The sequence below is a fragment of the Purpureocillium lilacinum genome (assembly GCF_023168085.1).
Source record: "Purpureocillium lilacinum CBS 284.36 DNA, scaffold_4, whole genome shotgun sequence".
Taxonomy (NCBI): Eukaryota; Fungi; Ascomycota; class Sordariomycetes; order Hypocreales; family Ophiocordycipitaceae; genus Purpureocillium; species Purpureocillium lilacinum.
The window spans coordinates 997,873-1,012,777 of NW_027072114.1; the positions used below are offsets into that span (position 1 = coordinate 997,873).

General features: G+C 59.8%; 4 protein-coding genes across 4 annotated transcripts; 2 read left to right on the top strand and 2 right to left on the bottom strand.

The window, feature by feature from the left end:
* Positions 1-1,468: 1,468 nt before the first annotated feature.
* PLICBS_005512 (uncharacterized protein) lies at positions 1,469-2,099 on the top strand (the record flags this gene model as incomplete). Its single annotated transcript, XM_018319193.2, has 3 exons — positions 1,469-1,580; positions 1,685-2,019; positions 2,094-2,099. The coding sequence occupies 3 exons, from the start codon at positions 1,469-1,471 to the stop codon at positions 2,097-2,099; spliced, it is 453 nt and encodes a 150-aa protein (XP_018181667.1).
* A 3,580-nt stretch (positions 2,100-5,679) lies between these two features.
* On the bottom strand, positions 5,680-8,263 carry PLICBS_005513 (exosome nuclease subunit; the record flags this gene model as incomplete). The annotated part of the gene is made up of 5 exons (XM_018319194.2): positions 5,680-6,946; positions 6,998-7,188; positions 7,252-7,585; positions 7,643-7,842; positions 7,901-8,263. 5 exons carry the CDS (start codon positions 8,261-8,263, stop codon positions 5,680-5,682), a joined length of 2,355 nt encoding a protein of 784 aa, XP_018181668.2.
* Positions 8,264-9,843: 1,580 nt separating this feature from the next.
* PLICBS_005514 (trehalose-6-P synthase/phosphatase complex synthase subunit) lies at positions 9,844-11,486 on the top strand (the record flags this gene model as incomplete). Its single annotated transcript, XM_018328646.2, has 2 exons — positions 9,844-10,150; positions 10,207-11,486. The coding sequence occupies 2 exons, from the start codon at positions 9,844-9,846 to the stop codon at positions 11,484-11,486; spliced, it is 1,587 nt and encodes a 528-aa protein (XP_018172768.2).
* Positions 11,487-12,259: 773 nt separating this feature from the next.
* On the bottom strand, positions 12,260-14,855 carry PLICBS_005515 (uncharacterized protein; the record flags this gene model as incomplete). The annotated part of the gene is made up of 2 exons (XM_018319196.2): positions 12,260-14,682; positions 14,837-14,855. The coding sequence occupies 2 exons, from the start codon at positions 14,853-14,855 to the stop codon at positions 12,260-12,262; spliced, it is 2,442 nt and encodes an 813-aa protein (XP_018181670.2).
* Between the last annotated feature and the right edge of the window lie 50 nt (positions 14,856-14,905).

A 14,905-nucleotide genomic window follows, 5' to 3' on the forward strand; every position in this document is an offset into this window, starting at 1 on the left:
CGATTCGATTGCATGCCGCGATGCTGTCGTCGACACGTAGAGAGAGAGAGTAGAGATGGATCGATGCTGGGCCGGCCAGCGCCTCGGGCCGCCAGCGCCAGAGCAGCATCAGCAGCCGCCGCTATGCCAGACCCTGTGCGCCGGTCGTGGCACGGCAGGCAGCCGCTGCGCGGTCGGTACTTTCGTCGCCTCGCAGACGCCGGGACAACGGGACGAGCGCCTCCTCTTTATAGCTGTCGTGGCCCCCTTTGCCGCTTATCATGTGCCACAAGGCTCTCCTTGCTGGAAGCAGACGCCGTCCCATTGTTTTCGTCGTCTCGTCCGGCGGTGCCTCTGGCCTCCAGTGCCTCCGTCGACCCCCTTTTCCGCCTCGGTCAGAGCCCGCCCGCCCGTCATGGGCCTCGTGGGCACAACCGCGAGCGCTGCACCGCGACCGCAACCGCGAGCTCGTCCCTCTCCGTCCCATGCTCCGAATCCACCTGCGATCCACCCACGTGTCAGGGCGCAGGCACTTGCAGTCTCACTTGAGCTGCGCCATTTGGCGCTCGCGGTCCTCGTGCCCGTCAATGGGCGCCGCCAAGTGGGGCGCACACCCTGGTCCGGCTTGGACGACCGTGGAGCCTCATTGCCTGGTGCCCTTCCAGTTCCGGTAATCTGCGCTGCGAACCTTATCAGTCGATATCGCGCTGGTTTTTTCTTCATGCCTCAGACAACAACGTCAGAACCTTCCGGCCCCGTCCCCATCCACGGGCCCCAGACGAGGTCCCCCGAACAGGGTGCGAGAGCCATCTCGGTCGTCGTCGAGGCATTGCGTTCGTCCGTGTTGTCGGCGCTCGTTCGTTTCGCTCGCGGGGTCGTTGGATCTCGTTGTCATTGTCGTTGCGGCCGTCGCTGCCGTAGCCGTTTTCGCCGCCACCGCAGCGCCGTTTTTCGTAACCCATGATTCATGGCCCACCCACCAAAGCACGCAAACAACCGTGTAAACGCCTCAGGCAGTGAAACGGTCAACCTGGCGTATTCCTTTGTCCACAATCCAACCATGGCCCTCCGCCGAACCCACCCGGCTTCCCCCGACGGGTTACCAACCCGTGCGAGCCTTCGTCCAGGCCGGATTTGCACCCGCCGTCCTCGTAGTCTGTAGCCCGTGGCCGCGTGAAAAATCTCTCTCGCCCTCGATATCCACCACCTCCGGACCTGCCTGCCACCCCGTGCGTGTGTGCGTGCTTCATCCTCACCGTTGCCCCGGCTGGCCGCCCTCCATCCTCGAACCCCCTGACCCATCTTCCCCCCCGAGTGGAACCCTCTTCTCGTTTCCCTCCCCCAGATCCAGTCTCCTTCCCTCTTCCCTTTTCTTCCCACAGCTCTGCTCTTCCCTCCCACACTCCCAGTTCCTCCTCTTCACTTTCTTGCCTTCAACCTTCGAGTCAACTCCCTCCAAACAACACTCTCCCCTCACACAACCGTCACAATGGCCGCCACCCGTGTCTTCGCTTCCCGTCTGGCCACCCAGATGGCCACCAAGGCTGCTCGCCCTGCCATCCGCGCTCCCGTCGCTGCCGCCTCCAAGCGCACCATCTCTGGTAAGAAAAACTTTTTCCGGCCCGGCTCCGGCTCGACGACGACGAGCAACCGAGCCATTGAAGGGCCAATTGGTCGGATTGATGGCTGACGGCGACGATTCAAGGCTCTGCCAGCCCTCTCCAGACCCTCAAGCGCCAGCAGGCCACCACCCTGCTCCAGGCCACGACCCGAAATGCCTTCCAGGTCCAGCGCCGCGCCTACTCTTCTGAGATCGCTCAGGCCATGGTCGAGGTCTCCAAGAACATCGGCATGGGCTCTGCTGCCATCGGTCTGACTGGTGCCGGTATCGGTATCGGTCTCGTCTTCGCTGCCCTCCTGCACGCCGTTGCCCGCAACCCTGCCCTCCGTGGCCAGCTCTTCTCTTACGCCATTCTGGGCTTTGCCTTCGTCGAGGCCATCGGTCTCTTCGACCTCATGGTTGCCCTCATGGCCAAGTTCGTAAGTCGACTCCGACCGGCACATCCGCGGGATGCTCGAAACGGTGAATTTGAGACTGACATGCCTCTTTTCAGACCTAAATTATTTCCCATTCGTTTGGGAAAGCTCCTGCCGCGTGACGGAGCCGTAATATCCGAGGGGAATGCTCGGCGGTGCCTCGCGTGGAGTCTTGGCGGCTTGCCACCGAGGACTCACCTGCCGGCATACACGAGAGACGGAGGGATCGCATTATAGACGGCATAGAAACGGGAGCGGCGTCGAAAAGGGACGTCGTTGAGACGGTCTGGGTGAACCCGGGCGTCGTCCTCTCAGGAACTGACTTGTAAAATAAAAGCCTCATTCATCTCGATCCTTCGACCATGAAGAGACCTTTTTTCCTTTGTCACCCAATACATCATATCACAACGAATGCCAGCTTTGACATGCGTGAAATGATGCGTGAGCCCCTGTGACCAAACTCAATGCCACCGAACCCGCACGTCATTTGCATAGTCTTCGTCAATTGCGGGCGGCGACGCGCTTGCTCGCACCCGCTCCTCTCGTCCGATCAAGACCTGGGGAAGCTGGAGATTTGGCTGGCACTGCCGAGCTGCTCTCCTCTTAGCCGAGGGCACCCGAACGTCCTGTCAACAAAGCAGAGCAGGCCACTTCCAGGAAACACCCTTGCCGCGCGATGGAGACACCACATGACCAAGCCCTCCCTGTGTGCGATGCCTGCAAATCCAGGCAGGCCCTGTTGTTTTGCCCTGGTGCGCACCCGGAGGAGACGGCTCCACACGGTGCCAAAGTGACCATCCAAAGGTCGTGGGGCCAGGAGAGCTTCACTCGAAACCCATAGGTCGGGAATGGGGAGGTGCTCCTGGACTGGTGTTTGGGGGTGGACCTGTGCCAGAACACGCGGAGGCCATGGCGCCATGGTCCGGGGAATAAAAGTATAAGTGCCCGGCATCAACCTCGAGCTCCAAGGGGCGCTGTCGCCTGCTAGACAGCAAGCATGCGGTCTGCTTCTCAGCACAGCGGCCCCAATTCGAACTCGAACACTGCATGACGCACGTCGGAGGCCGTCGTATCGCCGCTGCGGTTCTCCGGTGGGGACATCGGGCGTGGCCGAGTGTCCGACTTGATGATCCCGGTTTATAACCCCGTTCGGCCTTGCTTGGCTCAGGCTCGATTCTCCGTGTTAATCGTGGATAGATGCTGAACAAAAGAGGAAGGCGGCAGGACGTGTCGTCACCGGGCTCAGGCCGGGCCAGAGCGTTCCCGAGTTTGCATTTCGACTCGACGCAGGGTTCCAATTGTCGCCTGAGACAGCACAGCAACCATGAGTCGTCACCTGTTGCGCTGCCGTGAAGCCGAGGACAAGTGTTGATACTCTACAGGCAGAGACGGAAGTCAAGTGCTCGCCGAAAGGTCCTGCAGCTTCTGTCCCACGCTCGAGGTAGTGCCTGGGCGTGCAACTTTGCCTGCGGGCAGGTTCTCGGCTGGGACATGGTCAGCGTCCACGGTGATCCTCGTTCAATATGGCATTGAGCGTTGCCAATTCAGCATCCGGTCCATGGGAGAAAGCTGCAAGCGTTCGTCAGCAGGCCATTGGGAAGGAGTAGGGGCGAGCGTGAGGGTCCTCGCACTATCTCTGGATCCACAGCTCTGGGTCGACGACACCATACCAAACGACATGATGGTGCACCACGCTCATGTGCTGGCGTCTTTCCCGGCGCCATTGGCGTTCAACCGGCGCGTTTTGTCTCGCAAGCTGAGGAGGAGGCAGGTCAAAGGAGAAAACGAGGAGATGTTGGCAGGACGGCTCGCTCTTCCCCTCACACTTTCCCCTCACGAAGGGTCATGTGACCTGACTGCCTGCGCAGCGCCAAAGACGGACAGGCCGTGCAACGTCGGCTCCGCAACAGGGACTTGAAACGGCGATTATGGACTGACTTGCTGCAGGAATCAAGTGATGTCGATGCAGTGCAACGCGACGAGCAATGCGGCGCGCGAGACGCGTTCAATGCAACGGTGGTGTGAAGGGCGCCGCCACGCGTGCGCGCGCAGCCATTGAGCTTGGTCCGAGGGCGCCATGAACTTTCTAGCAGCGCTAGAGACACTGAAGCCAGCACAGAGAAGTCCGGCGCTGTGTTCCGTTTTTCGTGCCTACTGGATGAGCATACATATACGCCAGGGCTCACAACGTTGATGTACTATGTACATACGTACGCAATGTGCAGTGCGGCCTGGCCTGCCGACCTGGTCCCCAAATGAGATACCCTAGACGAGTGCGATCAAGAAAGCACTGTTCGGTGCTGCGTGCGTTGTGAATGGCGAAGACAGAATGAGAACAAGGGCAAAATGAACAGCATACTTTGACTCCATCATGGGCCGTCGTGGCAATGGATCCAATCTATTTCCAAGCTATATCTTGGCGCAAAAGGGTCACTTAAGCGGACGCCGCGTCAAAGGACAAGCAACCGTCCGCGTCACGCAAACACACATCCTTTCAACCAGCAGCCTCCGAGGTCCATCTGCATGGACCGCGCTCGCAGCGACCAGTTGTAGGCCGGTCAGGATTCCTGCCACCATTGCTGCAAGTCGATCTCGGTAAACGGCAGGGGCAGCGTACAATCTGCTGGCGCCTGTCTCGACTCGGCCCCCGCGTCGGGTGTCCTGAATTGGGGGACGGTACAGCCTCCATGAGGATCGGGGCACTGCGGAAATCACGGCGGTTAGTAGCTGCGTGAGCCCGACGCGTGATGGGGTTAGAGTTGATGGTGTCTGGTGTATGCGGTGCTCCGTACCGGATAGTCAGAAGCGCATCTCCTTTCGCTCCAGACAAAATCGAAACTGTAGAGTCCTCCCCATCGCTGCGCGACCCTGAGACGCTGGAATTTGCAGGTGTTTTTGGAGTGTAAACAAACCTGTGCATGAATCTCAGTAAATGCAGTCCTCTCTTGGACGCACCAGACGACGCTTCAAGCTCGGAGAATGCAAGCACCTACCCCCCGACTGTTCTTGTCGTTGAACGCGGCAGCAAACTGCTTCGCCTCTTCGAGGCACTCGAACACTGGCCTGCTTGAAGACATCGTGATTAAAGTCGCTGCCGGAACTGCAGGTCTGCGAGGGATGCCCGCGTGCCCTTTATACGTCAGGCTTGACGACGCGACCCATGATTCCTCATACGAATAACCCAACTAATGAAGGATATTAATGGAATCGAGTACATAACTAGATGCCTGTCTTGCGCAGTCCATACCGTAGACGCCCGCAGAACGCTCGGGCCAAAGAGCTATTGTGAGAAGCGTATCGTTTCGTAATACGTCAGGGCGGGGCGGTTGTTTCGCTCCAGTTTATGACCAGAATAGTGTTGGCCCTCGCGTAGTCAAGGCGAGTTGGCGCGATGGCGAAGGGGCTTAGCAATGCAGTGTCCAGGACATGGACAGGCAGCCACACCGGGAAGGGTTGCACAAGCACACGACGCCGAACAAGGCCCCCAATGGGAACCGAAAACATGCTGCATGACCAGTCTCACAACGAGTATTTCAAGTTTCCACATTGCGCATCGAAGAATATTCTACAATGCGTGTGTTCGGCCAATATGGCCTAGCATAGTGCTACACGTCCGTTCTACCATACATGGATTGATGCATACCCCCGACTTCCGCAGCGCGCCTACTTTTTGAAAGTGGCACTCCTCTCGCCTCGCACGGGCGGTGCCTTGCGTGCCCCCTTCAAGGCGTCATCTCCAGTCTTCGCGTACGGGTCAAACACCTTCTTGGGCTCCCGCGTCGGCGTGCTGGCGTCCTGCTTTGCGTGCAGAACCGACCGCGCTTTGCTGTAGTCGAAAGGTTCCTCCTCCGCCTCCGCTTTCTGATCGCCCTGCTCTCTCTGCTGCTTCTCCAGTCGTTTCTGAGCCTTTCGTGCCTCACGCTCAGCTCTTTTCTTGGCGTGCGCTTTCTTGCGAGACTTGGGCTGCTCGTCTTCGATGCTGATCACTCCATCTGCTTCCTCGAGGGCTGGCTCCTCCGCTTCACCCACCGACTCCTGTGCCTCGTCCTCCTCGATGGCCTCCGACTTGCGTTTTCTTCCCTTCTTCAATGTAAACTCTTCGTCCTTGTCCTCGTCCATGGCATCCGCGACGGCGGTCGCAGTCTCCTCTGCCGGGACACTCTCCTCCAGGACTGCTTCATCTTCGTCCAGCGCAGGCCCTTCCTGCACAAAGCGTTGCCATGGGAAGGGGACGAGGCCCTCGTCTTCTCGCGCCGTGCGCCCGTTTTCCCACAAGGTGCTTATGGGCATGCTGCCAAACAGCTGCGATTGCGGCAAACTCCTAATGGCAATTTCCCCCTCCAAGGCGGGCATCTGAGTCGTCAGCAACGACTTTGCAGCCGAACGAGACTTTGCAGGACCAGTGCCCTCTGCCGAGTAAAATCGTAGGGCAGTTGGGCCGCCCTTGGACCTGGCTTCCTGCACCAATTCCCAAACTTCCTGGAAACGGGGCCTCGCCAGTGGCGCCGTGACAGGTAGCAAGCTGTGCAGGGCCTTGAGGTCCGGCGGGTTGACGCGTGCGATGCTGATGAGATTGTTGGTTCCCAGTACGAAATTGGGACTCTCGTCTTCCTGACGAGCCAAGGTATCTCGCCATTTCCACAGAGCGCGGAAGATGGCGAATTGCTCGCCGTCGAGGCCGAGATGTGATTGCTTTAGTAAAAAGTTGTACCAGCCCCGTGGCCCGACCCCGGTGGCTTCGTCGTAGTCGGGATTCTCGTGTCTAGAAAGGGCCAGATCCTTGGAGCGCTGGAGCGCCCGCGTGATCAAGTCTGTTTCGGGGCGACTGCGGTCTGACGTGGCAATGAGCTCGTTTCGCAGACGATCGTATATGTACAAGAGATAGTGAGTGTCGGATCGTGCGTAATACATCATTTCGTCGGGGATTGGCCTGGAGCAGAGTCAGTAGTCTCTCGCGAATGCATCGTGCCGAGGGACGTACCGTATTCTCCAATCCGCAAGCTGGTACTGCTTGTCCGCATCAAAGTCGACAAACTTTGATAGGAGAAACGCCAGACTCTTGCCGGGGTACGAAAGGAGATCGCACGCGAAGAAGGTATCGAAAAGACCGTTGACGTAGAGGCCGAGATCGCGCTGCAGCCAGACCATGTCCATGTAGGCACCGTGAAAGACCTGAAGTTTGAGGGTCAGCAGATTCGCAAGACAAGACGTGTGCATGCGGTCCGCGTGACATACCTTGATGATTCTGGGGTCGGCAAACACCTCGTTGAGGACCTCGAGCTTGTGGCGCCACGGCTGCAGGGTGTCGACGATCCAATCTTGCTCTCTGGTGCTGACTTGCATCAAGCAGACCAGCCCAGTATATGTCCTGAAGTCGTGATGTTCCAGATCGACGGCAATCTCCTTTGCCTTCTTCAGCGCCTTCAGCATGTCCAGGACGCCTTCGTACGTGTCGACCCATGTGGCTGTCGTCGACTCGGCGGGCTGTGGCGGAATGGGCTCCGCCCTCTTGAACATTCGGTCGGGATACGTCATTTGCGTAATCTCAGTCTCGTAAGGATGCTTATATCTGCAAAAAGATCGTTAATGGGCGTTTCTTTCGCCATTGCGGGTGGGCTTGACGGACTGAGGTTTGTCGTTTTCATTCGGTGAGACGACCAGACTCTTATCCAGCGCGACTGTCGCGTGTGGCTTTTTGGTGAGAATGGGTTTCCAGGGACCCGTGGGGAAGTTGTCGGGTTTGCTCTCAAAGAGCAGCTGGGGCTTGGTGACGTTGGCGTTGCGGATGACCTTGTTGGTCGACTTGGCCCTCTTTGAGCTCGGAGCCTGAGGGGATGTTAGCGAGCGCACTCTCTCAAACAGTTTCCATGTTGACGGGGCTCACCGTGTCGGAGCTGGGAGGCTCCTTTCGCTTGACCAGGCCGGTGTACTCGTCGAGCGCCGTGTCGGCCTTTTCCAGGGCCGAGTCGACGACGTCCACGACGGACTGCCACTTCATGTCGATATCCTCGACATCTTCGAGCGCGGGCGGTTTGACGCCGCAAGCCTTACCAGCGGTCTCGAGGAGACGCGTGGACAGGGCGAGGACGCGACTGGTGCTCTCGTCGAGCTGCTCGGCGACATCGGGGTCGACGGTGCGCTGGAAGGCCAGGTCCTCGGCGGCGATGCGATTGACCGTCTTGACGGCGGAGACGAGGGCCTTTTGTATGCCCTCTTGGAGGGACTTGAAGTCCTGTGGCGTCTCCATCGCGAACGGTCGCGGGGACGGGCGCGACGAGTGTTGTGATGAGGAGAATCGATGCCTGTTGTCGCGAGCGCACGATGCGTGGCAGAAAATTGGGCTTTGAACATTTGCATGGCGCGGCTTATCGATAAGAACACTCGGCCGCCAGCTGTGGCGGTGGGGTGACTGGGTCGGTTCGCCGTTCTGCAGAGGACGTTGTGGAACCGGCCTCACTTGGAAGCTACAACGTCACAGGCCACAGCGGAGGTTGGCTGTTGCAAGATGAAATGTACTACATACGAGGCGATGCTTGGGTGCATGGGAGAGCAATCAAGGTAACATTGCAATATTTCTCTGAAAAGACAGATTCTTCGAATGCCACGCCGACGGCGGTGACTTACAGAGCACGACACGTATCGGCCTCCCGTCGCAGGAAACAGATTCAACAAGGGTCTGTCAGGTTCTTGTGTTCCTGCCTCTAGCTGCTCAAAGCTGCCTTTTTCAATGCGGAAATTGGCCGGGAGATGTGGATGGCGATGGCATCGCCCTCACGTAAAAGCCAGTGTTGGATCCCGTCTGGAGACAGGGCCCCCGCCAGGGCAGCCAGGGCGGGCAGGCAGGGGCAGCTGCCCGTGGCTGGAGCGGGAGGTTTTGGTCCGGGGGCCCGGGGCTCCAACGCCTCCCCAGCATGCGCCATCCATTGGCTGCCCTGGTTCAGCGCCACGGTGCAGTTGCTCCGACCTGGCAGCATGACGCGGGTCTTGCGACAAGAGGATGTCAGAGAATTGCCTGCTCTGTCCTGTCCTTCAGGCACGGAAACATGGCATGCAAAAAAAAAAACAGCCCAACAAGTGAAAGTTGGGCGTTGGGGGCCTGACATTCTAGGCCCGTTTCGTGTTGCGTGTGTGCTGCAATTGTAGCGCCTTGCCTTGTGCTGCGGGCGCTGGTGGCACTCATCCAGGGCGCTCTGCCTGGGTACCTACCTATAGTACCTCCTAGTACGTGACCTTACCTGACAGTTGACAGGGTGCCGGCCTTGCCTGACGTCGCCGCTGCCCCTCGCTGCCCCTCCTCGTCGCCAATTTACGTTGGCATTGCGCCGATCTTGCGCTCACCCTTGCAACGCGAGCCCAAGACAAAAAAGAAACATTTCTGTCCTGCTCCTGTAACTTGGATGCACATCGTTTTTTGCTGCCTCCGTCCGTGTCCCCGAGACTCTGCGCACCCGACAAACACTGCCGGGCACCTCACGCACGCACCAGCTATCTGCAGCTGAAAGCGACACGGCGCATCCTCGAGGTGGAGACGCATGCCCATCGAAACTCAAGCCGTCCGCTAGCAACGCTTCCGATCCCATAGCGTGACGTCGACTCGACCCAGCCCCACGCAGCTCCCCCCCAGCTCCCATCGTACGCCTAAGGAGCACCACGCTGCGCCTGACTTTTGTCTCCAGACACCTCGAGCGTCTCTCGAGTTCCTCCCCCCCCCCCCCCCCCCCCCCCCCCCGAGCTTCCGAAATCGCACTCTTTACCGGGCACTCGATCAGCAGAGACAAAAGAAACAAAAAAGCAGCTTCGCAAACTCCCATGACCGCCGCCGCCGCCATGCCTGGGGCCGTCGACAACGCGCAGGCCCCGCCGGGCCGCCTGCTGCTCCTCTCCAACCGCCTGCCCATCACCATCAAGCGCGACGACGATGGCAGCTACACCTTTTCCATGTCCTCGGGCGGCCTCGTCACCGGCCTCAGCGGCTTGAGCAAGACGACGAGCTTCCAGTGGTACGGCTGGCCCGGCCTCGAGGTTCCCGAGAACGAGGTCGACCACATGAAGAAGCGCCTCAAGGACGAGTACGGCGCCCACCCCGTCTTCATCGACGACGAGCTCGCCGACCGCCACTACAACGGCTTCTCGAGTGCGTCTACCTCCCGGGCACTCTTTGCGTTCCGTCTCCGCTGACCTTGTCCGCAGACTCCATCCTGTGGCCCCTCTTCCACTACCACCCCGGCGAAATCACATTCGACGAGTCGGCCTGGATCGCCTACCAAGAGGTCAACCGCCTCTTCGCCAAGACCGTCATCAAGGACGTCCAGGACGGCGACCTCATCTGGGTTCACGACTACCACCTCATGCTGCTCCCGCAGATGCTGCGCGAGGAGATTGGCGACTCCAAGAAGAACGTCAAGATTGGCTTCTTCCTCCACACGCCCTTCCCCAGCAGCGAAATCTACCGAATCCTGCCCGTCCGCAAGGAGCTGCTTGCCGGCCTGCTCGACTGCGACCTGATTGGCTTCCATACCTTTGATTATGCGCGACACTTTCTGAGCAGTTGCTCGCGCATCCTGGGGTGCTCCACCACGCCCAACGGCGTCGACTGGAACGGGCGCTTCGTTACCATCGGCGCGTTCCCCATCGGCATCGACCCCGACAAGTTTGTCGAGGGGCTCAAGAAGCCCAAGGTGCAAGAGCGGATCGCGGCGCTGAGCCGCAAGTTTGAGGGCGTCAAGCTGATAGTCGGCGTCGACCGCCTCGACTACATCAAGGGCGTCCCGCAGAAGCTGCACGCGCTCGAGGTCTTCCTCACCGAGCACCCGGAGTGGATCGGCAAGATTGTCCTGGTCCAGGTCGCCGTGCCCTCGCGGCAAGACGTCGAAGAGTACCAGAACCTGCGCGCCGTCGTCAACGAGCTCGTCGGCCGCATCAACGGCAAGTTTGGCACCATCGAGTTCATGCCCATCCACTTCCTGCACCAGTCGGTCAGCTTCGACGAGCTCACGGCCCTGTACGCCGTCTCGGACGTGTGCCTCGTGTCGTCGACGCGCGACGGCATGAACCTCGTCTCGTACGAGTACATCGCCACGCAGCAGGACAACCACGGCGTCATGATCCTCAGCGAGTTCACCGGCGCCGCCCAGTCCCTCAACGGCAGCCTCATCGTCAACCCCTGGAACACGGAGGAGCTCGCCAACGCCATCCACGACGCCGTCACCATGAGCCCCGAGCAGCGCGCCGCAAACTACCGCAAGCTGCAGCGCTACGTCTTCAAGTACACGAGCGCCTGGTGGGGCGCCAGCTTCGTCAGCGAGATGGTCCGCCTCAGCGCCGACAGCGCCAAGCCCAAGACGCTGCGCAACGTGTCGGGCGCCGTCGTCGGTGCCGCCGCGCAAAAGATTCAGCAGGCGGCCGACGCCGTCGAAAAGGCCGTCGTCGGCGACACAAAGGACGACGACGAGTCTGTGCCTCCGAAATGAGCCCTCCACCTCCCTCTCCATCCATCCACCGGTCGGATGACTCTCCTTGCTTTGACGCGAGTACGGATGGCATAGCACGACGGGCCACCCGCTCCTTCACAAATAGACTTACAGACCACATATTCCCCAGAACCACCAAAAAGAAAAGAACCGTCGGGGACGAGAAAAGATGATTGAAGCCCCGCTGTCGATATCATGTCGAGGCCGGCGCACGGAAAGTCGGAGGGCGTTGTTTTGTTTTCATTGATGCGGCGCCGAGGATATATATTGGGCCCTTCCTTTCTGTATCTCTGGCGTCTGGAAAGCGCGTATGCTGTTAGTTAGATGATTCAACAAGTAAAATACTTTCGTGTCTGCGAATCACCGCCTGCACTTGTTTGTCCTCTCCCGTGACTTGGTCATGGACCGTGGTATGTTTCCAGTTTGGGTTCAATTAACGTATCTACTGTAGACTAGCTAAGCCGTAGAAAAACATCCTCACATCCCTCGGTGTCGGCCCACGGCCGTAAGTGAAGGGAACAGACAAGTAAATCGTGACGCGTGCGCTTTGTGCAGTGTGTAGACGAGGAATAGTCAGGCGAGAGGGGGTGCCGAGGGGAAGAAGAGGCAGTGGAGGAGGGGATGGGTTCGCAGGATGAGCACGTGTCCGTGCTGCAAGGTGTAAAAGGAGGTATCTCAGAACAGGGAAGCAAAAGGCCAGCAACGAGAAGAAACGGCCGCCCACAAGGAGGGTTAACGCAAAGTCAACGGATCCAACCCCTCCTGCAAAAGACTCAGTACGGCGAGTTGACGATGTCGTCCTTGCCGAGCTTGTAGCGCCCGCTGTCTAGGTTGCCGATGCGCGCGGAGCTCCTCCTACCGCCGGCACCGCCGCTGAGCCGGACGTCGCCGATGATGCTCTCGCGGGTGGGCTTGCGCAGGCTCTGCTTGGCGACCATGTTGACCTCGTTGGGCAGCGCGACGATGACGTTCTTGTCGGAGCCAAACTTGAAGTCGTCGGCCTTGACCTCCTCGACGTAACGTTTGATCTTGTACGCGCCCTTGACACCGCGCAGCACGCGCTTCAGGTTCCACTCGATAATGTACGGACCCGTGGCCGTGATGATGCTTGTCTCTTCGGTGCCCTCGCCCGTATTGAACTTGGCAGGCGTAAAGGAGATGGGCTTGCCCGTCTCGTGGTAGAACTGCGCGACGTGCTCGGGCGTGAGGGCGAGACGCTTGGGCTGCGGCTTGGAGTCGGCGGCAAAGGGCTTCTCGAAGCCGAGCTTGCCCTCGTTCTTGCCGCCCTTTTGCTGGGCGTCGACGAGCAAGAGGTAGTTCTTGGTCGTGCCCAGGATCCAGCGACCGTCGGCCGACACGTCCATGCCGGTGATGGGGTCGCCGAGCGCGGGGAGCTGGGCCTTGGCCCGGATGCCCAGGCGGTCGAAGAGGCGGATGTCGCCCTTGTTGCTGGCCACCGCGATGTAACCCTTTTCCGTCGTCGCGAGCGCGGAGAAGTCGTTCTTGGACGCGTACTGCTTCATGTCCGCATCGACGAGCTTGTTGCCGGCCAGACGGGGGTCTACCCGGTACAGCGCGTTGTTGGAGACGCCGAGGAACGTCTGCTCGCCAGTCATCTGCGCAAACTTGTTCTCCGGCGCAAAGTTGACGACGGGGATGTCGTCGTGCACGTTCCACTCGTCCACAACCTTGCCGTACTCCAGGTCCATGCGGTAGAGCTTGTTGGGGTCGATGTTGTTCTGAATGATCATGTCTCGATCTTCGCTGTGGAGCATGACCTTCTTGGGGCTCATGAGCTTGCCCTTGGGCGTCATGACCTTGGAAATGTTGGTGGAGAACTTGAGGCGGTTGTCGGGAGTGTGGGAGAAGACGCCAATCTTGGACCCGCGGACCACAAACGAGCGATCGTGCTTGTAGCCGACAGCCAGCTGCGAGTTGACCTCGCCCTCCTTTCGCTCCTCGTCTGCCTCTTCTTCCGAGTCGTACTCTTCGCTGCGGACACCCTCATCTTCTTCCTCTTCCACCTCTTCCTCCTCCTCCTCCTCCTCCTCGATGGGCGGCACGTCGTCCATGTTGAGATCGGCGAATGAGTCGAGCACGTACTCGCGCTCCTTCTCCTGGATCTTGGTCCATTTCGTCTCGTTCAGCTTCTCCCAAATCGCCTGCATGACCGCCTCCTGGAACTTCTCGAGAGTTGGCTGGTCCTTGAAGCGAAGCAGCCATGACCTCGCAGACCCGTCGCTGCTGAAGTGGTTGAAGACAAAGGAGAGGTACTCAAAGTCGAAGACGGGGTTGAACTCGGCGACAACGGGGGTTCCCAGCCACGACTTTTCGTTGCCGTCAATCTGCAGCCAGTACTCCCACCGTCCGACCTCGGATACAGTGGCGATGACCGACTCGTCCATCATGACGAAATGGCCGGGCTGCGGATCGAAAAGATGCAGCTCCGCGGTGACGGCGGCGTATATCTCGATGGGCTTCGGCGGCGCCTCTGGGGTGGCCGGGGCAGCCTTGGCCGCGGGCTTCTCAGGCGTGACGGGGTCAGCCACGACGGCAGCGTCGGTGCGCTTCGCCGACGAGTTGGCGGGCGTCCGCTGCTTGTACATTTCGTCGACGGACTCGATGGATCGCGTGAGGGTCGGGCTGTGGATCGGGCTCGCGGGCGGGATGGGGTTCTCTTCGTGGAACTCAAACTGCTCAAAGTCGTCGTCGGCGGCGGTGGTGTGTGGCTTGCGGTACTTGCGCTCGTACTGGCACTCCTGGGCGGCGCGCACAAACTGCTGGACCTGCGACTCCGAGACCTGGGCGTCGCAGACAAACTCGTAGACGTCGCCCGTGTCGCCGCTCAGGTCTCTCCAAGCCAAGACTTTTTCCTCGCCCTCGCGGAACTCGGCGCGAAAGTGCAGCGCCTCGTCGAGGAGAAACGTCTTTTCGTCGCGCTCGGCGGCGAGGGCGTCAATCTCGGCGTCGTCACCCTCTTCCTCGGCGAGCAGCTCGGCCTCGCCCTCCTCGAAGACGCGCTGGACGACCAGCTGGTAGTGAAAGTCTTGGTTGGTGCGGCGGATGCGGATGGCCGAATCCTTGAAGATGAGCTCCGAGTAGCCCTTGGGCGAGAGCGGGCGAACGAGGTATAGCTGGCCCTGGGGCAGCTCGATGAGCGACTCTTGGGCGCTCGAGCCGAAGATCAGCTTGCCCACTGTGCGTTGGGTCGTTTGTTAGTCTGTGCTGCTGGTTCGGGTGCCCTGGGCAACAAGCGAGCGCGGGGCAAGCGACGATTGATTTTGCGCCAGGGAGACGACAAAGAGCACAAAGGAAGGGTCAAAGGGGAAGCAAGGGATGCTGCAACTCACCATTGCGCAGGACAAACATGGTCGCAGCGGCGGGCACACCTGGTCGTGCCGAGCAGACTCACGCGGACC